Below are 26,905 nucleotides of genomic sequence, written 5' to 3' on the forward strand. Positions count from 1 at the left end.
TGGGGGGAACAGATGGCTTAGAGCGTTGGTTTTTGTTGCTACTTCATAACTGTAATTTTGCTACTGTTATGAATTATAATGTAGGGCTGGAAAGATGGCTCAGCGGTTAAGAGCACTGACTGTTCTTCCAGAGGTCCTGAGTTCAAATCTCAGCAACCACATGGTGGCTCACAACCATCTGTAATAGTATCCAATACCCTCTTCTGGTGTGTCTGAAGACAGCTACAGTGTATTCATATGCATTAAATAAATAAATAAATAAATAAATCTAAAAAGAAAAAGAGAAAAAAATGAATTATAATGTAACTATCTGATATACACAGATGGTCTTAGGTAACCCCTGTGAAAGGGGCATTTGACCCCAATATAGAGGTTAGGACCCACAGGTTGAGAACCACTGGCTGAGAGTTAAGCACACTGGCTGTGTTTTAAGAAGACCTAGTTTTAATTCCCAGCACCCACATGGCAACTCATGACCATAATCCCAGTTCTGGAGTCCCAGACACTCTTAGACAGATGTACAGACAAAACGCCCATATGCATAAAATAAGTAATATTAAAAAGGTAGATTTTGGCTCGTGATTCTGGAGGTACAGAGTGAAGAGGACGTATCTGATGTTTTGGCTGGTAGAACTCCAGGGTGATTCAGGTCTTCAGGTCTTCAATCTAAAGGCCCAGGCCAGACAAGCCTGTGGCAGAATAGATATCATGGTGTTTCTCCTGTCAGTATGTCTATTAACAGTTGCTTTATTAAATCAAGTAGATCACACCCTTTCCTGACTGTGTCCCTGGGCAAGACACATTCTTTATAAGCCTCAGTCCTATTATTTGTACAATAGGGTTAGTCATGCCTGCATATTTTATACAGCTGAATGTACCTGGATGGACAAATAGCTCAAAATTTTTGCTCTAAAGTATGTGGTGGGATATGACCTCAGGGTATACATGGCTGCCTCCACTGGTTTTCAATCTTCACATCTTCCTGGTGCTACCTTTCTTCCATTCACTACACCTGCTTTAATTCTGAGAAAGGGCTTCACCATGTAGCCCAGGCTGGCCTTGTTTTCCTGGGGATTGCAGGGATCTACCTGCCCAAGTTCCCGTGGATTAAGCACTATGTGCCAGGCCCTAGGCTCAGAGTTGGGAAAACTACAACTTTTCCCTCCAGAGAGTCCAGGAAGGCCTGACAAAGATTTTTCTTCTTTTCTTTTTTGTTTTTGTCGAGACAAACTTTCTGTTTGTAACTGTGTAACAGCTCTGGCTGTACTGGAACTACCTCTGTAGACCAGGTTGGCCTTGAACTCACAAAGATCCTTCTGCATCTGCCTCCTGAGTGCTGGGATGTACCACCACCACCCAGCCCTGACTGGGGCGTAAACATACATACATACATGCATATACAAACATGAATACATATACATATATGTGTGTTTATCAAACATATATTTGTGCATAAATATTAAATTTAAAACAAATGTTTATACATAAATATTAAAGTTAAACAAAAATATATAGGTTATATGTTAAATATTTACATATACGCTTATAATTTTATATACTTATTTATACATTTATATACATTAAAATATTAAATACATATATGCTTACCATAAATTTGGATTCTTTATAAGTTTTCAACACAATTTTTGCTCCTTTGTTACCCCTTCCTCTCTTGAAAAGTGTCTTAAGTTTCTTCAAAACAGAAGTCATGAAATCGTAAAGAATTTTTTTTTTTTTTGGTATCTCAAGACAGGGTTTCTCTATATAGCTCTGGCTATTCACGCTGTAGACCAGGCTTGGCCTCGAACTCAGAATCGGCCTGCCTTTGTCTTCCAAATGCTGAGGATAAAGATACGCGCCACCAGACACGCAGCACAGTAACTTGCTTTAGACTCAGGCACTCAGGAAGCGTTCAACAGGCGGGAGAGCCAGAAGACAACCCAGCAGCTGCAGGGAGGTGATGGCCACCCGGGGGCGGCCACGTGAGCCCGGGCGTGCGCCCCGTGCGTCAGTCCCGCCCCAGCTCTGGTCTCAGCCTCCAGTTCCAACCACAACGGCGGCCGCCCCAGCTCCAACCCGCGCTCGGCTCCTGCGCTCGGACCTTTCCAGGCGACCCACGCCAGCTGCGGGCCTGGTTCTCTGTCGCCTGCGCTCGTGTCCCGGGATTCTCCTCCCGCCCTGCACCCTGGAGCGCCCGGCCGCCAGCTTCGGCCAGCTCCTCCGGATCCTTGCGGCCGTGGGCAGCGGCTGTCGCGCCTGCTCCCCCGTGGGAGGTAGGTGACGGGGCTAGATGGGGAGCCCGCGCGTCCTGCTGCAGCAGACCCCCGAAAGGCGACTGGCGCGCTTCTCTGGTTGCAGAGCTTCCCCCGGGCTCAGTGTAAGGAAGGAATGAAAGACGCTGGCAAGCGATGAGCGCCGGTCTGGCTGCACCAGGCAGCGCACGCGGGCCTCGGTCCGGGTCTTCTGTGTGTCTAGGCTAGCCTGCCTGTTCCCGTGTAGCGCCCAAGTAACATTCCGCTCACGGGGTTCCCCACACTAGAGGCCTGTGCGGGCCTCAGTTCTCGGAACCTCGAGGTCTGTGCAGCATACGCCCTTGCAGCATTGTTGGTTGAGGGAGTAGGGGTGTTGGCAGGCGTTGGAGACTTGTGCGCCAAGGGGCTGAGCATTCATATGCAGTTGGTGGCGCGGGGGGCGGGGACCTCCTGGGTAAGCCCCGGGCCAAAACTAGCTTGTGTCGGCTAAGGGGATTGCGGGAAACCTGCCCAGCTGCGCCCTGTGTGTGACTGATCGCGAGTGTTTCGGAGGAGTGAGATCTGACTTGGGGATTCTCCTTGCGGGCGTATTTCTGCTCCCTCCGTAATGAGGCGTTCCCTGTCTTGGGACCGCTGAACAGATTTTACAGAGGAGAAAGTCCAGAGAGGACCCTAGACACCCAGAGGCTAGGTAAGGAATGCAGAGTAAGTAAACAAGGACTGTGAGTGTAGGAGTTAAACGTGAAGTTTTGGGAAGACTTCCCGGAGAAGATGCTGTTTGCTCTGTGAGGAGGATGAAGCCAATCAAGGAGCGGGTCCAGGCCGTGTTCAAACCTCGACCTTAGCTCTTCATCTCTCTCTGCGGTGGCAACAGTTCCTGGGAAAGGAAGGCAGGCGGTAGCTAGAAGGGAGGCTGGGGTGTGTGTCTGTGGAGGGAGGAGCAGCGGATCTGTCTATTCCAAATAATTGGGTTCTTTTGGGGATCTGAACGCGTTAGCTGTGACTTTCCTGAATGGCTTTTGCCCCTCCAAAGAACTGGGTTCTTTTGAGGGTCTGAACGTTAGCTGTGACTTTTCTGAATGGCTTTTGCCACACTGTTTCACAAACACAATATTTTCAAACCTTTTACCCTGCACTGATCAGACTCGCCCGAAGAGGTCTTGTCATCCACAGGGCTGGCAGCTGTTAATTTCTCCCTGGGAACCGCCTGTAGGAACCTAGGGGTGCACAGCAGGATCGAGTTGTTTTTAAAGCTCCTTCTCTACGTTAATTTCTATTGTGAAGGAGAAAAAACTTCAGGATCAGGCACAGCAACCAAGTAGCAACAGCCTTTGGGAAGGCTTTAGGTGGAGGGAGAGGCAGCTGCAGTTACCCAGGATCCCAGGGTGCCACAGGGTCTACACCTGGGACCATGCTGGACTTGAGCCTTTTCTTAAAAGCTTGTTGGATGAGGGCCTGTGTCGGGGAGGGGAGCACGGCCCAGCTGGCTCAGGGAGTGAGAACACTTACCTCTGAAGTGAAAGGGGAAAAAGCTGCAAGATCAGACATCTGGTGGCTCACCCATGCCACACCATCTCCTGGGGATCTAGAGTCGTCTTCTGACTTCCACAGTCACTTTTGTGTACACACACTCACCACCACCACCACCACCACCACCCAAATTAAAGAGTAACTGACTAAATTCTTGCAACCAGGGTACAGACTACAAGGTCTCAGAGAAAGAAAGAAAGTTGAGTCAGTCACTGCAGCATGGTAGTTAAGCTCAGAGAAACATTTCACAGGCTGAAGAATCAGAGGTGAGTGTAGGCTGTGGTTCTAACATATGGGCACATCAGCGGGCCCCCTGCATGGCTTGCTTGTCTCGGATTGCTAGACCATACTGGAGGTTCCTTGAGGCGGTCTGAAGGGAGGTTCCTAGCTACTCCTGGGTGTTCCAGTTAAGGAAATAAAGACTACGTTAGGCAAGTCACTGAACTTCTCTGTTCCCTGGCTTTCTCTCTACTGTAGAAAGAAGCAGGGGAATCCGAGGCAGCTCTGAAGGAGGGGCTGTGTCAACAGATGTGATGGAGGAGTGGATCACTTGGCAGGGGACAAGTTGGCAATAGATTGAATAAAGAGAATAGCTGGAGACAGGTGACTGAAGGAAGGCACAGAGTTCTGGGATCCTGTGTCAGGTGGTGGAGCCCGTGTTTTCCCTGAAGCTCAGAGAAGGTACACGCAGGTGCTCTGTGATGATGTGGAAATGGCATCAGCCCGCCCTGGTCAAGGTGTGGAAAGTGAGCCGCTGAGTGGGCCTGGAAGTGGTGCAAAGTTATTTGGGCCACATTTCATATGCCTAAATGCAATCACATACATGGTCTCACTAAGCTGCAGGAGATGCTGGGAGACATAGTCTCTGGCTGGGTCAAATAGAGGCTGCTCTAGACAGCACCCAGCTTGTCTATGATGTCCAGAGCACTGGATTCGTTTCTCAGCTTCTTTGGAATGAAAAAACAGCACAGGGGATGTGGCCTGATAGCATGCCTGCCAAAGAGGCACAAAGCCCCGTGTTTCACCTCAGCACCTCATAAATCATGCCCGCTATCCCAGAACTAGGGAGGAAAGAAGAAGCTCAAGGTCATTGCCCCCAACATAGAGAACTGGAGGCCAGCCTGGCTATGAAAGACCCTGTCTCAAAAGAAAAACAAAATCTACATACAAGCCCATAAGTAAAGCTCAAGAATCCAGCAGTGATGGCGCACACCTCTAATCCTAGCACTCAGGAGGCAGAGGCAGGCAGATCCATGAGTTGGGGCCAGCCTAGTCTACAGAGCTAGTTCCAGGACAGCCAGGGCTACACAGAGAAACCCTGTCTTGAAAAAGAAAAGAGAGGAAAACTCAAATTAGATAGAGCTTTGTGTCCCTTGGCCAGGGCTTTGAAGCAGATTCTGTTGTTAGGAGTGGACCTTGTCCTAAACAGACTTAATGAAGCAGGCTGTGATAGACCCCTATGGTACCAATACTGTGCAGTACCTGGTTGATGTGATTCAAATACTTTTCTGCTTTGTTCTATGTATTTCTGAGTGGGGTAGGGGGCAGCATCAGGAATCAGGAAATGAAGCATCAAGTGAGGGTCTCATTAATATCCAGGGCCTCAGCATACACTAAGGGCTCACAGATAAACTGCCAACAATGAAGAGAAACTGTACTTTATATCTAAGTAAAAGGACCAAGATATCCACACTGGCTTCCTCCATCAGATTCCCATTTTCCAAGTCCAGAATCAGTCACCATTTACATGAGCTTGCTTAACGTTTCTACCCTCACATCCACAGGTCCTGCTGCTTAGAGTGCCTTAGAGTGCTCACAGGGGCCATACCTGTCTGTCGCCTTGAGGATCAAGCTCCATGCTTACCTCCTCCAGAAGGCCTTCCCTGGGTCATTTCCTTGCTTGTGATTCAGCAGACAACAAACAGTAGCTACCCCCAGGGAGACCAGCCCCTCAGCCTCACCATGCCTGGAATAGACTTGGCACTGGAAAATACCAGCTGCTATTCCATCCTGACCACCTTACTCGCCTCTATCACCACCCACTCCACCCCAGCACCTCTTTCTAGGCCCTGCATAACAATCTCTGTTACACTCCAAGTTCCATATCCCAACCCTGGGAATCTGAGTGTGTGACCTTAGACAGCAAAACAGACTTCTTAGAGGTAAGTGATAGGGACGTTGTCCTATCTTATCTTACTACAATACAGGGTCCTTATAAAGAAGAGGTAGAAGCCAGGCATGGTAGCACTGTCATACCCTTAGTCCTAGCATTCCAGAGGCAATGAATTCCTGAGTTCGAGGCCTGTCTGGTCTACACAGCAAGTTCTAGGAAAGCCAGGGCTACACAGAGAAACCCTGTCTTGAAAAATCTATCCATTCATCCATCCATCCATCAATAGGAAGTTGAAGGACAGAGAAAAGAAGAGACGAGATGGAGGAAGCAGGAACTTAGACAGAAATATTTAGAGTTCGAGGGGGTTAGCTCATCATGAGAGGGCTTGCCTAGTATGTACCAGGCTCTGGATTTTGCCTTCAGCACTGGAAATGAAGGAGGGAGGAAGACACTGAGGAGGGGGAGGGAGGGGAGGGAAGAAGGATGGGAAGACAAGAAAGAAAGCAGGCTTGAGGACTTAGGCTATTGGCTGTGAATGAGGAGGCCATAGAACTGCCTGGAGAACTGTAAGACAAGAAAGAGCTTGAGTCATTGCATCAGTGGCAACCTGGAGCTCACGTGACTAAACAGGCTCCAGCCCAGGGCCATTCTGCTCCATCCTGCCTCACAGCAACATCTGGAGTCAGTTTTAATTGTTCTGATTCTAGTGCATCTGACAGCTAGAAAGTGGAGATCACTGATTCTGCTAAATGTTTGGCATTCCCACAGGACATGTTGCCCTGTAAGTAAGAATTGTACCAGCTTGGCCAGGCTGTGGTAGTACAAGCCTTTAATCCCAGCACTCTGAAGGCAAAGGTAGGTGGATCTGGTCTACAGATGGAGTTCCAGGACAGCCAGGATTACATGAAGAAACCCTGTCTCAAAAACAAACAAACAAACAAAAAAACAAAACAAAGAATTGGACCAGCTCATTGTCAATAGCACTGAATCAGAGAAACCATGCTCATTGGGGAAGAGAGCTTACCAAGTGAGCTTGAGGACCCTAGTTCAGATCCCAGCACATACACGAAAAGCTAGGCATGGCAGGCGTGACAAGAGGATTCCTGGAGCTTGCTTGCTGCCAGCCATGTTTCAGCTTCAGTGAGAGACCATATCTCAAAGGAATAAGGTAGTATAAGATAGAGGAGGATACTCAGTGACCTCTGGCCTCTGTGTACATACACACACACACACAAGCCTTTCCTGACCTTCTTCTCTTTGTAAACAATCTCCATATATTCCACAGGAACAGAGATACCAGCTTCCTGGCTAGCAGGAGCAGCAATCCCTGCTTGGAAGGACAGGGGCTAAGTCAACATTCATTTTTGCTGAAATCCATGTGCTACTAACCTGGACTCTGTCCATACAAATACATCATTATGCAAGAGTTCTTTGTTTTAAAGTCAGCAAATGACATTTTAGAGTATAAAGCAGAAAAGATTGTCATTAAAGCTTCAGTGAGCAACATGTACAAGGGGGCTTTAGATTTTAATGTTTAATCATCTTCTAGGCACTGGCTTTTGTGTCCCCAGGACATGGTGTACTCCTGGCTGGTTGTATCAGGATACAGTGTGCCTCAATTCTCAGGATGCACTCAGTGTTTACACAGTCTTCTCTGCGGCCAGGCCATGTGAAAGTTCACACACAGGAATGGTGTCTCCAGCTGTAGCCCAGAGTGCCAAGCTTTGCGGGTCACAGGAATGAACTACAGAAAAGCTGGCCATCTCCTACTAGTATAAGGGACAACACTGTCCCATATGGACACTGAGGAATTGGTGGCCCAGTGGCATGGTTGAGACCTCAAGATGGAAAACCAAATCATGAAAGAAAAAAAAAGACTGTAATCTGTCCAAACTTGGAAACACACAGGTCAAGTCCTAACTTTGCCATAGCTTGCTGAGCAGTGTTGGGCCAGTCACTTAAATTGTAACCTCAGTCTCTCTGTGAGATTACTCCTCTCACAGAGAGAAGCAGAGCAGGGTAGGACGGAATGACAGAAAAAGGTGGCTAGGAGAAGCCCCTGTGACTCAGAGACTCCTGTCATTGTCACACACATGCTAAACTGCTTAGTTCTGCACCTGGCATGCAGCCAGACCTTCGAACGCATGATTACTCTTATTTCTGTGAAAATCCTGTCAGGTTGAGGATGTTGGAGCCCAGGTGTTTGCTTCTTTCTCATCCCTCTGCATTCTTGAAGCCCCACCTTCCCTCTGTCGATTTGTGACCGGGCTCATGCTACCCTTTGAAGAATGTACTGCCAACTCTGCTGGGTAGAAAGCTCCTGACTGGCACCTAAAGGATCAGGCAGAGTCACCTGTGGGAGTGGAGGAAGCAGAGAGACGTGAAGGTGGGGGGTGGGGTGGGGAGGGGCCAAGCCTTCTTTATCACACCAGGAAATCCTTACTGAAAGATCATAGATCATAGAAGGAGTGTGTGATGGTGAGCCCAGCACTGAGGACCCTGGGAGACAGGAAGAGCCAGAGCTGGAGAATTGGGTAGAATGGGAAACGACGGGGAAGGGAAGGTATATTATTTCCACTGATGGGGAATTCTACGTACCAAGAGCACCCCTGGGAATAGTTGGAAACATTACAGTCGCATCTAAGTATGGGAGGCTTTGCTGCCTATGCACAGTCACAAAGGTTTTCACAAGAGTTGAGCATTACGTGATCCGAGCAGCATGACAAGTGGCCCTGAGAGGAAAGGGCTGCTGTTTTTAACCGTGTGCTTTAGGAAAAGTCTTTCTATTTTCCCCCCAACGCTGGGGATGGAGCTCAGAGCCTTCCTTGCCTCTCCTGGGTAAGGGCTGTGTCCCTGAGCCACAACCCCAGCACTCAGAAAACTTCTTCTTTCTCTCCCCTTCTCCACTGGTCTCAAGCCCAGCTACAAGGAAAACATTTATTGAGAAGGGAAGACGGGCTGAGTTTATTGGGTTCATTTATATAGAATAGGGGAATACTATATCCCCAGCTGCCTTGTTTATCTAAGGTTTTAGGGTTTTTTTTTGTTGTTTTTTAGTATTTTTTTTATGTGTGAATACTTGCATAAGTATATGAGTTGCCTGCATGTGAGTGCCTGGTACCCTTGGAGGTCAGAAGAGGGTATCAGATTCCCTGGAACTGGAGTTAGAACAGTGATGAGCCACCGTGTGGGTGCTGGGAATTGATTCTGGGTTCTCTGCAAGAGCAACAAGTGCTCCTCATCACTGAGACAATTTTCCAGCCCAGTTTTATTTTTATTTAATTTATTGTGTAATTCCGAAGATGGAACCCAGGACCATGTAAAGTCTAGACAATACTTATCTACCACCTAGCTGGACTCCAGGCTCTCTAGTATTTTAAAATCATATGTAAATAGGGGCTAGGGAGATAGTTCAGTTGATGAGGTGCTTGCTGTGCAAGCATGAGGTCTTGGGTTCAAATCTTCACCACCCACATAAAAGCTGAGTATAGGGATTTGATCAGCAATAAGAGCACTTGCTACTCTAACAGAGGACCTGGGTTGGGTTCTCAGCACCCACATGGCAGCTCACAACCATCTGTAACTCCAGTTCCAAAGGATTCAATACCCTCTTCTGGCTTTTATGGGCACAAAGCACACCCATGGTGCACAGATATTCATGCAGGCAAATACTTATGTGCATAAGATTATAATAATAATAAAAAAACAAAACTGGATGCAGCCATCTTGGCCTATAGTGAGAGCAGTGAGGATGCTGGGGAAATGCAGGGAGGATCCCTGGGCTCACTTCCCCTCCAGCCTAGCCAGTCAGGGAACTCTGGGACAGGGAGGACCCCTGGGGTTCACTGCCCCACCAGCCTAGCCAGTCAGGGAGCTCTAGGCTCACTGAGAACCCTGTCCCAAAAAAGGGCAGAGAGCAACTGAGAAAGACACCTGTCTGGTGTCTTCAGGCCTCCATCTACACATGGGCACATAAATCATATAAAAATAATATCTGTAGCACCGAGTTCTGGAACAGCTTTGGACTGCAGCCGACAGAAAGCCTCTAGGTATATAGCATGCCCATGTCCTCCCCATCCTGTGTCACCACCAACATCATGTCTTAATTATACAGTTTAGGGGTCTTGATTCGGTTAATTTTCTCTGCCAGCTAAAGAATTAAAAGGTAGAAGAAACCTCAAACACCATGGACAGAATCAGCAGTTGAAAAATGGTATTTGCAGCCGGGCGGTGGTGGCGCATGCCTTTAATCCCAGTACTTGGGAGGCAGAGACAGGAGGATTTCTGAGTTCGTGGCCAGCCTGGTCTACAGAGTGAGTTCCAGGACAACCAGGGCTATACAGAAAGACCCTGTCTCAAAAAACCAAAAAAAAAAAAAAAAAAAAAAAAAAAAAAAAAAAAAAAAAAAAGAAGAAGAAGAAAAGAAAGAAAAATGGTATTTGCTGGGGTGAGGAGATTCACAGAGAGCAGACACAGGGATGAAGACCCTGTGGGAAACAGGGTGGGTACTTGGAAACCTGACAAATCCAGTCTCAAGTGGTGGGGTTTACAGCCTCCTGAATTTAGGCTGGTTAGTTTGAAGAAAGATAAGGTGGCCTACAAAGGTTATACAACTGTCCTGGACTAGTCTTGAACTTGCTGAGCTAGTGCATCTGCAGGGGTTCTGCAGCTGGGGGGGGCAGAAGCCAACTCTGTCCTTTGTTTGGAGCTGTCAGGCTTTTGTCTCAAATCAGGAGGGTGAGGCAGAAGTGGGCCATCTTGGGAGTTCACCCCATTTATTAGCTATGGTTAGAGCTCTCTCTAGTTATCTGCCTGCCAAGGAGTCTGTCTAGTCTCTTACCATACACTCAGAGAGAGAGAGAGAGAGGGAGAGAGAGAGAGAGGAGAGAGAGAGAGAGAGAGAGGAGAGAAGAGAGAGAGAGAGGAGAGAAGGAGAGGGAGGGAGAGAGAGAAGACAGAGAGATCCTAGTTTCCAGAGAATAGCTATTCCCTGAGGACCCCTAAAATTCTTGGCTTTGCTGCTATCCAAACATCCAGGTCTCCTCTGGAGAGATTCTGGCTTCTAGAGAATAACTGTTCCCTGGGGGATCCCTGAAGAATCTTGGCTTTGCCAGTACCGGGACATTCAGGTCCCCTCTGGCTGGCACTCAAGGCTCCGCCTCACAATTTACAAAAATGAAGATGAGTCTTGTGCTGTCGTCACAGCCTGTACTAGAGAGGTAACTGACAGTTATGATTCCACATCCCCAGTTGATGGGATAGTAGTGAGAGAGGAAGGAGGTAGAACTCTCCAGAGAAACTTCTCCTCAGGTGTATCTGGCTAGAAGGGGGAAGTTGTGGGTACCTAAGTGAGTAACTTCTGGAAATTTCTCATTTCCTGTGAACTGGGGTCTCTCTCCTTCCTTGGGTTTGGGAATCCATAATAGATTTGGTTTGCTAGGAGGCTGGGGGTCAGAGCTGGAGTCTGGAGCTGAAGTAAAGACCCGGGTACCTGTCTCATGTGCAGAGTGAGATCAGCCACCAAGCTACAACTCTGCATTGAGGCTGGTTTTCCTAATGTGTCCCTAGCAGGGCGGGCATCTTGTCGTAAGGAATGTGACCTTTTATACTATGAGAGAAAGCATTGCTGGAGCCAGTATAACTAGCAACTTGGAGTAAAAGGGAAAAAAGAAACACACAATAAATTATCACCTTTTGGGGTTTGATATCAAAGTATGGTGTTTGTAAGTCCATGACTCGGACGTTGCCCCATGATGTGAGACCTATGAGTTGTACCTCTGCCAACCTCAGGGTCTGGCTTGTACCTCATGGCCTAAAGTAGCTGCCTAAACTCCAGCAACTGCATCTACATTCTCGCCAGAAGGGAACAGTGGACAGATTCTCTCCCTTTAAAAATCTGTCCCTACTGGGGCCAAGAAGAAGGCTCAGAAGGTAGAGGCAGCTGTCACTAAGCCTAATGACCTGTGTTCAGTCCCTGGAACCCACTTGGTAGAAGGAGACTCCCACTTGTGTGTCTCCTGACCTCCATGTGCTTTTTGTAGAGCGCCCCTGACCCAAGTTAAACAAATGAATGTTAAAACACCAACAACAAACCATCCCCTCCCCAAAGTTGTATGTCGCCTTTCTGCTTGTTTCATCAAGCTCAACTTGGGTGTGTAGCGTTGTGAAACCATTTCCACAGAACTGATAAACCTCCCCTCTGAAGAGAGAAGCTCAGAAAGCTACAAGATTAACCGGGCTCCTCCCGAGCATCGAGCAGTTACTGGGGGACAAACGACACTGCAGCCAGCAAAGCAGGCCACAAGGTAGGCAAGGAGCTCAGGTTGCTGCCTTCCTGGGTCCTCAGCCGTGCTGGGGCTGGCTTTAGGTGATGCAGCTGCTGCTGCTCCTGTAAGTAACCCCGTTGGTTCACTAAGCTGAACTTGGGGTGGGGGTGGAGGTGGGGTCATTTCTTTGGTCTGTCATCACTATCCTACCAAGCGAATAAACAGTTGGTCAGGTCTCCCCAGGAAGTCACACAGCTCATGGTCTTGCCTAGCTGTAAAGTAGTTTGGGAAGTGGAACCCTTATTTGAGAGACTGTGTACTTTTAGCTCTGTAGGAGCCAACAGTGTTTTGACAGTTGATAGGCGTGGCCTCAGGCTTCCTTAAGAGCAGATTCATGACAATATGAAACCCACAAGCCTGGGTTCACTCGGATCTGGATGTGTACCAAGTGCCTTCAGGGTACAAGGCATGGTGCCAGACAGTCAGTCACAGCTGGTGTCAGCAGCAGCTCCTGGTTTCCAGAGTCACGAGGGTGTTTATCTGTGGTTCTGTCTCATGGTTCCGTCTCAAGGCTTCTTTCTGTGAGCTAGCTGGGGAACCACAGTGAGGCCACTTCCCTGCTCAGCAGCTGCCACAGCCGAGCAGTGGGGGAGGGGTGGTCAGGTAAAGGTTGGGAGATGAGAATGGCCAGATCACAGCAATGGAGCCTTGATCTGCCAGAAATGGCCCCAAGGTCTGCATCTCAGCCTGGATCCACACTTCCTGGTGCCACCGCTGAAGCTGTGGGCATGTCACCGTCCTGCGCCCTGAAGCCATCAACTGGCTGAGTCTGCCGGGCAGTTATAGGCACCACACTGTTCAGGTCTGTAAGGCTGACTAGGGCAGAGCAGGCACTGGGGATAGGAGCTTCAAGCAAGTGCTCAAGAGGATCAGGTGGCTCTGGCATCTGTCCCAAGCTGGTGACTGTCCTGCCCTGAGGGTAAAAAGACAAACTTGGCAGCTGACATGAGGTTTCAAACTGGGAGTGGAGAAATCAGTGTGTGGCTAGCACATTAAGGAAAAGGTTAGGGAGAAATAAAACCAACAGGCCCAAATTAAGTAGAAAAGAGTACATTTTTGTCGAGGAAGGCAAAGTACAGGGTTTGGAGATTTTAATTTCTATTTTAGGAGCATGTTCTGAGTTAGAATGTATGTCCTGTTTCAGTAGCAGTCCAGAAAGCACCAAAGCCTCAGAGGAAAGAAGTGGCTTAGACGAAAACTAAACATTAGGCCGGGTAGAGGCAGCTGGGTCTCTGAGTTTGAGGCCAGCCTGGTCTACAGAGTGAGTTCCAGGACATTTAGGACTGCAGAAAGACACTGTCTCAGAACAGGCTGTAGAGATAGTGAATGGGGCAAGGCATTTAACCACACAAGCTTGACAACTTGAGTTTGATCATCGGAATCCATGTAATGGAAAAAGAGAATCAATTCCTGACAGGTATCTGTTGACCCTACACACAAATTGTGGCAAGTATGTTTCTCCTTCCAGAGAGAAAGAGAGAGAGAGAAAGAGGGAGGAAGGGAGGGAGGGAGAGAGAGAGAGAGGAGAGAGAGAGAGAGAGGGAGAGAGAGAGGGAGAGAGAGAGGGAGAGAAAGAGAGAACACCTCTCTGTTCCCTAGTAGGCTGGGGCTGACTCCTGGCTCCAAGTGATTCTTCTGGCTCAGCCTTCTCCTAGCTGATGGGATTACCGGCATGTGCCGCCTCGCCCATTGGGAAACTTTTAATGCACACAGAAACATTCTTCCCTTTGTCATTTGACAGTAATAGGATTATCCTAAAAAACTGGTCATCTGCACCTTTAGGACTTAAGCAGTTTTCCTTGACTATCTTTTTCCTCTAGATGATAGTTCTATTGAAATGTATAATTTGCACATCTCACAATCTACTCATTTTGAGTGGGCAGTTCTCACTGTAGTGTCAGAATACCAACTTACCACAATCGGCTTAGACCCTTCCTTCCGTTGTCATTCCTCATTCCTCCTGCCCACCTCTCCCCTCAGCAGCCTCAGGCAAGCTCTGATCTGCTTCCATAGCTCTGCTCGTCTGAGCATTTCACAGAAATCAGGTCAGGCCATACAAGTCTTCCGCTTCACATACAGCTTCATTTTTTTTTTTTTTTTTAATGCTGAGACACTTTCCTTTATATGAATATGGATATATGTGTATGTATTCACATATAACATATATCCATATTCATACACACACACACACACACACACACACACACACACACACACACACACGGTTTCTGTGTGTAACAACCCTGGCTGTCCTATAACTCGTTCTGCCTGGTGTGACTATGCTTTTTTTTTTTTAAAAAAAATCTCCTCCTTGGTTGATGGATATTCATTATGAATATGCTGCTGAGCATGGGGGTAAACACCTTTAATTCTGGCACTCAGAGGCAGAGCCAGGAAGATATGTGTGAGTTCAGAGCCTCCCTGGTCTACATAGCAACTTGCAAGCAGCCAGTGCTAAAATAAAAGAGAGAGAGAAAAAGAAAGAAAGAAAGAAAGAGAGAAAGAAAGAAAGAGAAAGAAAGAAAGAAAGAAAGAAAGAAAGAAAGAAAGAAAGAGAGAAAGGAAGGAAGAAGAAAGAGAAAGAGAAAGAAAAAAAGAGGCAGTGGTGGTGTACTCCTTTAATCCCAGCACACACACACACACACACACACACACACACACACACACACACACACCACACACACACACACCAAGTCACTGAGGGACTAGGCATATCCTCTCTCTCTGAGGCAGTCCATTTAGGGGCTCAGGAACCACAGGCAGGCAGGCAGGCAACAGGCTGAGGGACAGTCCTGCTCCAGTTGTTTGGGGGCTGCATGAAGACCAAGCTGCTCATCTGCTGCATATAGGGGGCCTAGGTCCAGTCTGTGCTTGCTTTTTGGTTGGTGATTCAGTCTCTGGAAGCCACCAAGGGTCCAGTTTAGTTGACTCTGTTGGTCTTCCTGTGGAGTCCCTGTCTTCTTCATGTCCCTCAGTCTTTATCCAACTCTTTCAACAAGATTCCCCAAGCTCCATCTACTGTTTGGGCACGAGTCTCTGCATTTCTTTCCATTGACTGCTGAGTGGGGCCTCTCAGGGGACAGTTATGCTAGGTTCCTGTCTGGAAGCCTAGTGGAGTATCATTAATAGTGTCAGGGATTGGTTCTTGCCCATAGGCTGCTCAATTTGGAGCAGTCATTGATTGGCCATTCCCTCAGTCTCTGCTCCATCTTTGTCCCTGGTTGTTTCTAATTTTTTTTTTTTCTGAGATAGGGTTTCTCTGTGTAGTCTTGGCAATCCTGAAATTCCCTCTGTAGACCACACTGAACTCACTCAAAGCCTCTGCCCCACTGACTGCTAGGATTAAAGGTGTTCTCCACTATCACCCAGCAAGAATCTATTTTCTTTTCTTTTCTTCTTCTTCTTCTCTCTTTCTCTCTCTCTTTTAAGACAGGATTTCTCTGTGTAGCCCTGGCTGTCCTGGAACTCACTCTGTAGACCAGGCTGGCCTTGAACTCAGAAATCCACCTGCCTCTGCCTCCCAAGTGCTGGCATTAAAGGCATGGCCACCATGGCCAGGCTAAGAATCTATTTTCGATAAAAGGGAAAAAAAAATAAATGTAAGAAAAGAAAGTACACAGGACAATTTCAACTCAGGAAGATCATGGAGAAGAAAATAAAGCAAGGTCCTTGATTTGGAAATTTGGAGATTTCTCTGAAGTGGCATCCTTTGGGCTACCACCCCGATGGTGAGAAATAGCACAGTTCAGAGGGCTATTCCAGGCACAGGGAACAGCAGTAAAAAGGCCTTGACATGGGAATGCACTTGATGGGAAAAAAACCAGTGTTGCCTGGAAGAGCAGCCAAGACCCAAGGTCTATGGCAGGGGTCCAGGGCGCCAGCTGGTATAGCCTTAGTAAATAAAGCATGCATTGTAGTTCTTAGGAGAGGGGTTTCTTTAGGGTGTCAAGCCAAGGAGTGACTCAATACAGTGTATATCCTTAAACAATAGCTGTGGTTGTTTGTAGGGTACCTCTGGTTTCCAAGCAGAGTCAAGGGTTCTCTGAAGTGAAATGATTGAGCCAATAGGCTTGGACATTTGAAATGGCCCCACAAATTACAAGCTTGTTTGCAACAGCCTCCCCAAAAGATAGGGTTTTCATTCTGACATGTGCTCATCACCTCTATGCAGGTATCTAGACAACGCTCGTGCTCTGAGTCTGGCAACCCATCTCCCTCTCTCTTCCTTTGCAGGACTACCCTTGCTGCACGTGCGCAGTAACTCTGGCTTCACAGCGGAGCCCTCGGATAACACAGGCGCTCCCGCAATATGGCAGACGAAGACCTCATCTTCCGCTTGGAAGGTGTTGACGGTGGCGGGTCCTCCCGAGCTGGCCACAATGGGGACTCTGACACAGACAGTGACGATGATGAGGGCTATTTCATCTGCCCCATCACTGATGACCACATGTCCAACCAGAATGTCAGCTCCAAAGTCCAGAGTTACTATAGCAACCGAATGAAAACGGAATGCGGGTCCACAGGGTCACCAGCCAGCTCCTTCCACTTCAAAGTGAGTAGCCACCTGCTCTGTGTTTGTGTCCAGTCCACCTGTTATGAGGGATAGGGAGCTGGGGTCTCTGATTGATGTCCTAGTTGTCCCCAAACCCTGGCAGTGCATTCTGCATGGGAGGGTATATCTATTAATCTAGGAGGTGACCGTTGGTCACAGAGCAGTATTTTTCAAATAGATTGAAAACCTTTTGGGGATGTAGATGATTCTGTCGGTAAAAGCACTTATTGGTAAACCTGAAAACTCAAGTTGGATTCTAGAACCCACATAGGTGCCTGTAGGTTGCTTTCTGGCCTTTACAATTACTTCTCTTGGTTTGTTATTGTTGAGATAGGGTCTCATTAAGCAAAAGCTGATCATGAACTCATGATCCTCCTGTCTCAGCCTTGGAGTGCTGGGATTGCTTATGGGCTCAATATTATTTATTTATGCACTTTTTTTTTTGAGGCAGGGATTCTTTGTGTAGCCTTGGCTGGCCTTGTGTAGCCTGACTGTCCTAGAACTAGTTGGGCTGGCCTTGAATTCACAGGGATCTGCTTGCCTTCCCCCCTCCACCACTGTAGCCCCAGGACTGGGATTAAACATGTGTACTACCACATGTCTTTTGAGACAGGGTCTTATGAAGCCTCAGAATCACTATGTTGCCAAGATGACTTTGAACTCTTGAACCTCCTGCTACCACCTCCCAAGTGCTGAGATTATAGGTGTGGACTCCAATCTTGGATAATCCATCCTTAACCATGAGCAGTGTATTCTAAGACTACAGGGGATGTGTGAAACATGAGTAGTGCCTAACCCTCTGTCCTCTATTTGCCCATACCTATGATAAAGGCTTACGTCAGAAACTAAATACATTAAGAGATTAACAGTCACTAATAATAAAATAGAGCAATTATAATGAGAGCTACATGCTGGGGGTATAGCTCATTGATTAGCACTTGCTGCCTATATACAAGGCCCTGGGTACCATCTCCAGCACTGCAGAAAACCAAACCAGAAAAACCAAACTGTAAAGTTGTGGATATGCAGTCTCTCTCTCTTTCTCTCTAGACACCATATTGTACTGTGTACATGTAGATGCTTCTGTGCTATCTCACTGGCCACAAGTAACTGAAACCAGAGACTAGGAAGCCACAGATAAAGGGGGCCACTGTCCACACCCTTTACACGCATAGTGGCATAGTGACTGTTGCTGATGGGCTTCCTGTAAAGTGCTCATTAGTAGTTCAGTAAGCGTGTATTTAGGTCTGGAGATGCAGCTCAGTTGGCAGAGTGCTTGCCTCGAACACATCAAGCCCTGGGTTCCATCCCTAGCATCATGTAAGGATCCCAGCGTTTGAGAGGTGGTGGAGGCAGGATGGTCAGAAGTTCACGGTCACTCTCAGCTGTCTCTCAGGTTTGAGACCAGCCTGGGATGTGAGTCCTGTTTTTTAAAAAAATGACAAAATAGGCTGAGAAAATGGCTCGTCTGCTGAGAAAGCACGCCACTCTTGCAAACAATTCAAGTTTGAAGCCTAGCACCCTCTTCAGCCTGCTCATTGCTGTCTAAGTCCAGCTCTAAGGGCTCTAATGCTTCCTTCTGACCCGGGCACCCTTGTACACACCTGGCATATACATGCACGTATATACACATACATAAAAACTTTACAGATGAATCTTTAAAAAGACAAAACAGACAAAAATATGTATTGGACCTCATGCTTTTACTGAAAACCATTTAATGATCATGCACTTAGGTATTGAATTACATGCTTTAATTCAGTTACATTTATTTATGGCCTATAACATTTTTGATATTAACTGAGTGCAGCAAGGCAAACATTTGTCTACCATTCTCTCCTGGCCTCAGAAGGGGCAAGCTGAATTCTTGTTAACCATTATTTTTGAAATGGCACCTTAGATTGTGTGCATACTGTAGAGGTTTAATATTTAATACTTCCATTTCTGATTCTACATTCCAGTATATGGCTCTAACCATTTATTACTGACTGAATACTAGAGTATGTGCTTGCCGGGCGGTGATGGCGCACACCTTTAATCCTAGCGCTTGGGAGGCAGAGGCAGGCGGATTTCTGAGTTCGAGGGCAGCCTGGTCTACAGAGTGAGTTCCAGGACAGCCGGGTCTACACAGAGAAACCCTGTGTCGAAAAACCAAAAAAAAAAAAAAAGCAGCCAGTGTTCTTAAGAAAGGAAAATTAACTCTGTGAGCCGCTTTTGCAGGACATGTTCATTGTTGGGGAAGGTTCCTGGCTCTCCGCTGATGAGAGGTTTTATTTTAAGGGATCCTGGGTGAGCTCTCCTTTCCCTTTCCACAGCCGGTGGTTTCTCTTTCTATCCTGCTTCAACATCTGTATAATAATAAATAAAAAGTTGAAACACAGTGCTGTTACTCTTGTTCAGTTTGGTCATTGTAAACAGTGAATTAACAATAGAAGCAAAATGCCTGTTACTACATTCAGATTTGCAATTAAAACCATCCTGTGACTTCAGAATTTGTTTTGTTATTGTTGTTGTTTTCAGAATTTGGTTTTTGTTGTTGTTTTAGAAAATTTGTAATTTTAGTTCTTACAGACGTTGGATAGTTTTTTTGTTGTGGGCTAGAATACTAGCTTAACTCGCTCTCCAGCATGAAGCTCCAGAAATAACTCAAGCTCCTCTGTGTTTGTGGGGCCCCTGAAGGGCGGGCAGGTTCCAGTTTATCTTGCGTCCCATCCCAAGGCAGCTTTGCAACACTCCCAATGGCTCAGCATTCCACCTCAAGCTTTTCCCGTTTCATTTCCCAGCTTCCATCTCCAGAGACAGCTAGAAGGGGCCAGTGTGCAAACAGCTCCAAAGCCCAGACAGAGGGGCCTCTTTAAATGACAGACACATCATGGTTCTAACAGAGTGACATTAAAGTGAGTGACATTATTTATGTAACTGTCTTAAAAAACAGTATCTATGGGCTGGTGAGATGGCTCAGCGGGAAGAGCACCAAGTGCTCTTCCGAAGGTCGTGAATTCAAATCCTAGCAACCACATGGTGGCTCACAACCACCCGTAATGAAATCTGACGCCCTCTTCTGGTGTGTCTGAAGACAGCTGCAGTGTACTCGTTTAAAATAATAAATAAATTTTAAAAACATTTAAAAAAAAAAACAGTATCTATGAATATTTCAGGTCCTAGGGATGTGGTTCAGAGATGTGGTTCAGAGAAAGGATGCCTTCCTAGCATGGTATGGCCCTGGTTTTCATCCCCAAGCCCCCCAACCTCCCTCTAAGCTCAACAAGTTAGGCTAAGCCACCACCTATCCTTAATACAGCAATTAGAGAGAGAGAGTTATTCGGTGCAGCCACACAGTGCAGGGGAACAAATAAGAGGCCCAGGGACCCCCTAAGTCTATCTCTGGGCCTCTGACACATGAGATTCCGGTTTAAATAGAAGGCTAGAGGTGGGCATAACTTATCACCCCTGCCAGAGGTCAAAGGTCACTGACCCACTGTGTATTGGCTCTGATGTGTCTGCAAGCTGATCTGTTGTCAGAGCTGTGTGAAATCTCTTCCTGGGAAGGAGACCCCTGCATTGGCTGGCACCTGGGATTTAGCCTTTCACTTTTCCCAGCATGGGATTCCTGGAGAGACTTTCATACTTTGGAGGTCATTGTTTTGATAACGTGATAGGACAGTATCGCTCTTTAAATGGTCTCCTCTCCCTCCAGGACAGAGCCTCGAGCTTTGATTAGGAAGCATTCTACCGCTGTGTTGTGTCCCCAGCTCCCAAAAACTAGTGCAGTATCACCAGGTCACAGTCCCTCCCCTCAGAAACAGATCCCCGGAGAGCCTATCCTTCAAACTCCTCAGTTCTTCAAGGTTGAGTTCAGAATCCGAGAGCAGCATCTGGATTCAGTTTACCCCACCACATACGTCAAAACGTCCTAGGATAGGCTTCCCTTTGCATGTCCCTGCCTGAAACCACTGTAGCCAACCTGTGGGTCAAAACCCCTTGTGGGGTGCTATATCAGGCATCCTACATGTCAGATATTTACGATTCCTAACAGTAGCTAAATTGCAGTTATGAAGTAGCCTCAAAGATTATTTTATGGTGGAGGGTCACCACAACATGAGGAACTGTACTCAAGGGTTGCAGCACTGAGAAGGTTGAGAGCCACTGGCCTAAAACTTCTAATTGAGGCCTTGGTCAATGAAACCTCTAGTCTTAAACTCTGCAGAGTTCCCTCTGTGTTCCCTTGGGCTCTCAGCAGACTCCTCAAGCATCCGTCGGTGCTCAGTGTTACTCTAGGCGTCAGCTCCTAATTGCAGGCTGGGGCTATTGGTGGCTCCACCATTCCTTTAACGTGTAGATAAATAAGAAGCACTTGGTAAAATTTTGAACCAGGCGCAGGGTGGAGTAAGTCTTCGTTGCTCACGGAATGTTGCCACGGGAGTGGATCCAGGAAAAGACTATAGCTTAGTTTCTAACCTCATTTCTTTTGGCACTTAATATGTATTTTTTTTTTTTAAATTTATTTGCTCTTGACATGGTAACCTGAGCTGTTTAACCAAAATGGCCCATCTGGCCTTCCCTCAAGAAACAGGCCCTAGCAGGTACTGAGTATGTATTGTGAAATGTCAGATTCTGTCAGTGCCCCTGTTCCCAAGGGATGGGGCAGAGTCACTCAGAAGGCCTCTCAGGAGATACCAGTCTTCCCTCAGAGGAGGCCCAGGATTCAGTTATGTAAAGTGTTCAGAGGGAGTGAGTTTGAGATTGATTGATCGATTGATTGGTTGATTGATTGAGGAAGAGTATTACCGTGAAGGATTGCTTTAGGACAGGATCAGATGGGTGACCTTTCTTTTCTACCCCTTGGACAGAGTTCTGCCTTTTCTGGTTTGGTTGGTTGATGTTTGGACAGTTTTTAATATGAAGCATCTATTCTTTGAGAATCTTATGCATCTCAAGAATTTTGATTTAATTTACTTCTGTTCCTCCTGCTATCCTCCTAAATCTATTCCCCAACCTCTCAACAGTGGTTTGGGTTTTTTTTGTGGAGGGGGTGGGTCTAGATAGGGTTTCTCAGTGTGTCCCAGGCTGTCCTGGAACTTGCTTTGTAGAAAAGTCTGGCCTTGAACTCGGAAATTGACCATGCCTCTGCCTCTCAAGTGCTGGGAGTAAAGGCATGAGCCTTAGGCATTGTAAGAGAGGGTCTCATGTAGCTCAGGATGGTCTCAAACTCTCCCTGAATGGCCTAGAGCTCCTGATCGGGCCACCTCCCTTGTGCTTGGACTATAAGCGTGTGTCACTACACTGGGCCCTTCTACATTTTCTTTTCCTCTCCCCCATTACAAATTATATTTATTTTTATTATTTTACATTTACTTATTTATTCAGTTACTGTGTGTATATGCACATGTGTTTGTGCCCTGGCACTTGTGTGGAGATCAGAGGACAGCTTTTTGCAGTGGGTTCTCTTCTTCCACCTTCAAGATCCAGGAATCCAGTGGGGTTACCATGCTTACATGACAAGTGTGACTTCACCCATTTAGTTGTCTCGCCAATTCAGTCCTTTTGAAAGGACTTTTTTTCTCAAAGTGCTAGGGATTGAAACTCAAAGACTGTTACATTCTAGGCCAGTGTACTACCATTAAAGAGCAACCCCAGCCCTTTGAGAAAAATGTCAGTGACTTTGTTCCTCCTCACTGCAAATAGCATAATAACACACACACACACACACACACACACTTTAAATATACGTGCATATAGTCACAAACTCTTTGCATATATAGATATACATGTAAATGTATGCAAATGTGTTTTATGTATTGCAAACTCACCCATGCAAACTTTTAAACTATTTTTTTATTTCACCTGTATGGGTGTGTTACCTGCACGTATGTGTGTGCATCACTTTTGTCCTTGGAGGCTATAAGAGGAAGTGGGATCCCAGAGAATTGGAGTTTTGAGCCGACATGTACATGCTGGGAATCAAATCTTGCTCTATTGCAAGAGCAGCCAGTGCTCTTAACTGCTGAGCTGTCTCTGTAGCCCTTACATATGCAAACTTAAAAATAAATGTCATGATCTATATAATGTATACATAATGTATGTACAAGGCAAAATAATCTAAACTGTATCAGTTAAACCAGTGAGAGTGTGCCTCCCCCCTCAGCCTGGGTCTGTGAGGGTGTGTTCTCACCCTGATTTTTTCCCCTTTGTTCTCATGGAGAACAAGGTTTCCACCCTGGTGGCCACCCTCCCATATCCCCTTGGGAGCTGACGTGAACTCTAACTTCCGTAACTTGGCTGTGCTCTGGGCAGGCTCTGCAGTACGTGCCTCACTCGGTGCAGTGTACACCGTGATCCCTATAGCCCAGACAGTGGGCAGTTCGCCAGATGGTTAAGTGGAAATGAAGTCACATGCCTGGGAGGTGGCAGGACTGAGTTCCCTCCCTGGAGATCCCGCTTCAGAGTCCTGCTGTTAGTAACTGCAATTTGTATCTCTCTATATATCTTGTGGCTTGTTTTTAATTGTATCTTCTTTTTCTTCTTCTTCTGTGTTTGTGATCCAGCCCAAGGCTTCACTTCATTGATTTGCTTGTTGTCTTTAGTGGCTGAATTTCATTTCTCTGGAGGACAGTGTTTTCTTGTACATATGGCTTTGCCTGTGCAAGGATACACTTACCAGAGAATGTACTTACTAGCAATAGACTGGCTTGGCCAGGCAGGTGGTGGTGGTGCACGCCTTTAATCCCAGCACTTGAGAGGCAGAGGCATGCAGATTTCTGAGTTCGAGGTCAGCCTTGTCTACAGAGTGAGTTCTAGACAGCAAGGGCTACACAGAGAAACCCTGTCTCGAAAATAAATAAATAAATAAATAAATAAATAAATAGAATGGCTTGGGCAGAATCTTAACTTTAAAATTGTGTGGGGATGGCTGATTGTACCAGCGAACTGCTCCACTGGGAACATGCACACCTGCATGCTGCAGTCTTCAACTGTAGATGTGCTGTTCATGCACTGAGGGTGGTTCTAGCAGCTTGGGGAAAAAAGAAAAAAAAAGAATACAGTGACTCTAGAATGAGACCCATGAGCCAGCATGTGCTGACTCACTGGGCAGAGAAGTGTCTCTACCTAAAGCCTGGCAGGCCCCACCCTGGCAGCCTCAGGCCTCAGACCATGACCATAGAAAGCAAGCCAGGGTTTTGTGTGGAATGCAGTCAGAAAACAAAGCTTAAGGGATTGGTCTGTGCCTGGATGGCTGGAGTGCTTTCCTAGTAAGCCTGAGACCCCGGGTTCAGTCTCTTGTATCTTAAAATAATAAAAGACACCAAAAAAGCTTTGTTCTCCAGCAAGATGAAAGTCTGTTGGCCAGTTGAAAAAGAGTCCTGCTGGCATAGGAAGGGATGCTATCTGGGGAACTGCGGGCTGCGGTCTGGCCCACAGGAGGAGTTTAAGGATGTTACAACCCTGCTGTAGGGGCTCATATTTATCAAGGAGTGTGCCCAAAGGCTTCGCTGCGGTGTGCACAGCTATTTATGACAAGAGCACCCCTCCTTTCTCTTATTCCCATTTTTTTTTCTAAAAACTTTGTGAAAATGCCGTTCAACTCATCCATTTAAATGTACGATCCAGTGACTTTTGGTAATTTTATAAAATCACGCATCCATCTCTGTAACTAACTCTACTGAAAGCTGTTCCGCTCAGGCATCACTTACATCTCTAGTCTATCCAGCTCCTAGCCCTTATGACCAATAATCTTCTTTCTGTCCCTAGGAGTGTGCCTTTCTAGACTTATTTCTTTATTATTTATGTGCTATGCTGTGCAGGTAGAAGTCTAAGGACAACTTACAGGAATTGGTAGAAGGGAGATCCTAAGGTCACACTCAGTCATCAAGGTCGATGACAAATGGCCTTACCCACTGACTCATCTTGTTGGCCCGTAAACATAGACCCATTCCAAGGAGTGGCATACGAAGGTTGCATAGTAACTGTAGTCAACTTCTTTTGCCAGCCAGGGCATAGCTTCCTTCTGTCTGAGTCTCACACTTCCAAACTTCCCTTGTGTCTGAACCTGAAACCCTCCCACGTTGTTCTCTGTCCTCACAAACTGCCAGGAGAAGCAGGTAGAGTGCTTTCTAGGCAGCGGGTGGGGGCGGCAGAGGGGGTGGGGTCCCAAGAGGCCATGGCATTACATTACTCTTATGACTAGTGAATGCTGTTGCTTTGATTTTTATTATTTCCATCTTTACTTCTTCTTGACCGGGACTCTGAACCCCAAAAGTTAGGGAGAGCAATTGTAGGTACTCTTTGCAAAGAGGACTTTCTTCTGGATTTTTTTTGTTTGATTGATTGATTTTGTCTTGAGGAAGGACCTCTAATGTAGCATTGGCTGACCATGAGCTTTCTTTTCCATGTAGACCAAGCTGGCCTTGAACTCACAGCCTTCTGAATGCTGGGATTAAAGGCATCTGCCACTATGCCTGCTTATTTTATTTGTTAAAATTGTTTGTTTATACACTGTGTATGAGAGAGCACACGCTCTATGGCATGTGTATGAGGTCAAAGAATAACTTGGACTCAGTTGTTTTCCTTCTACCACGTGGGTCCTGGGAATCACACTCCTGTTAGCCGGTGTGGGTACACACAAACACAAAGAAGGCTGGGGCTATGGCTCAGTGGCAGAGTGCTTCCCTGGTATATGGGAAGTCCTGGGTTCATCTCCAGTAGTGGAAGAAAAAATGTCACTTTTCTGCTCTAGGGTGTACTGTTACATACAGGTGCTTTAATACTGTGGTTTCTTTTTGGTTTTTTGGTTTTTCAAGACAGGGTTTCTCTGTATAGCCCTGGCTATCCTGAAACTCACTCTGTAGACCAGGCTGGCCTCGAACTCAGAAATCCGCCTGTCTCTGCCTCCCAAGTGCTAGGATTAAAGGCGTGTGCTACCACTGCCTGGCAATATTGTGGTTTCTTTGGTGTGATGGTTTGTATATGCTCAGCCCAAGGAGTGGCACTGTTAGAGGGTATAGCCCTGTTGGAGTAGGTGTGGCCTTGTTGGAGTAGGTGTGTCACTGTCATGTGGCATTTAAGACCCTCATCCTAGCTGCATGAAAACCAGTATTCTCCTAGCAGCCTTCAGATGAAGATGTAGAACTCTCAGCTCCTCCTGCACCATGCCTGCCTGGATACTACCATGGTCCCACCTTGATGATAATGGATTGAACCTCTGAACCTCTAAGCTAGCCCCAGTTAAATGTTGTCCTTGTAAGAGTTGCCTTGGTCATGGTGTCTGTTCACAGCAGTAAAACCCTAACTAAGACATTTGGTTTCTTAGGATTTGAGATACATTGACAGTTTCCAATATTTCACAGCTTTATGAAGTGCTCTGTTCCACGGAGGAGTGTATTAAGCTGTTAAGTGCACCTGGCAGCCATGCACTGTTGCTCCCCTCCCACCCTAGCTTGGCTGTGATCCTTCACTCCTTCCTTCTTTTTGCGTTTTCCTGTGGAATCTGGTGTAAGTCCTCCTTTTTCTCCAGGATGGAGAGGGCTGACTTGGAGTTCTATTTCTTGGGATCTACATGTGAACAGTGGGACAGAACATTTATTATGGAGCAGTTGATCATTGAAGGAGGGCTCAGCCAGTCCCTGGATGCTTCATAAACGACTATGATTGCCGTGGCCATGGAAATAACATAACAATGTTAAAACGAGGGTTGTAGCTGTAGCTCAGAAGGCAGAGGGCTTGGCTAGAATGCATGAAGTCCTGGGTTCAAGCCCTGCATAAACCCAGTGTGGTTGTGCACACCTGTAACCCCAGCACTTGAGGAGGTGGAAGCAAGATGATCAGAAGTTGAAGCTCATCCTGGGCTATATCAAGTTTGAGGCTAGCCTGGAATACATAAGACCATGTCTTGAAACTCAAACCAACACAAGAATAAAAGCTCAGTCCCATTGTCACTTGTGCCAAGGGCTAAGAAGACCCTTGTCATGTTCTAGCATCACCTCAAATCTTTCAGGAAATGTACATATTGTTGAGATTCTTGTTATTTACTTTTGTTTGTATTCTTAGAAGAAGCAAATCTCTCTATTCCCTTTTTAAATTTCCTTGTGTAGGCTTGGGTGTGCTGTGTATGTTGGGGGGTGATTGAATGGGGGGG

The 26,905-nt window shown here is 46.7% G+C and overlaps 1 protein-coding gene across 3 annotated transcripts in view; it reads left to right on the forward strand.

Moving 5' to 3' along the window:
* The first annotated feature begins 2,004 nt into the window (after positions 1-2,004).
* The window catches only part of Eef2k (eukaryotic elongation factor 2 kinase), a 62,099-nt gene continuing 37,198 nt past the window's right edge, over positions 2,005-26,905 (forward strand). The window contains exons 1-3 of one of the 3 annotated variants that reach the window (XM_031388145.1): positions 2,005-2,273; positions 12,077-12,200; positions 16,455-16,773. In XM_031388145.1, the coding sequence (XP_031244005.1) occupies positions 16,531-16,773 (243 nt within the window). In that variant the 5' untranslated portion in view covers positions 2,005-2,273; positions 12,077-12,200; positions 16,455-16,530. Of the gene's footprint in view, positions 2,274-2,677; positions 2,944-12,076; positions 12,201-16,454; positions 16,774-26,905 lie in introns of those variants that run through there. The other 2 variants (XM_031388144.1, XM_031388146.1) reach the window with 2 other exon arrangements.

The sequence above is a fragment of the Mastomys coucha genome, unplaced genomic scaffold (assembly GCF_008632895.1).
Source record: "Mastomys coucha isolate ucsf_1 unplaced genomic scaffold, UCSF_Mcou_1 pScaffold21, whole genome shotgun sequence".
In the NCBI taxonomy this organism is placed as follows: domain Eukaryota; kingdom Metazoa; phylum Chordata; class Mammalia; order Rodentia; family Muridae; genus Mastomys; species Mastomys coucha.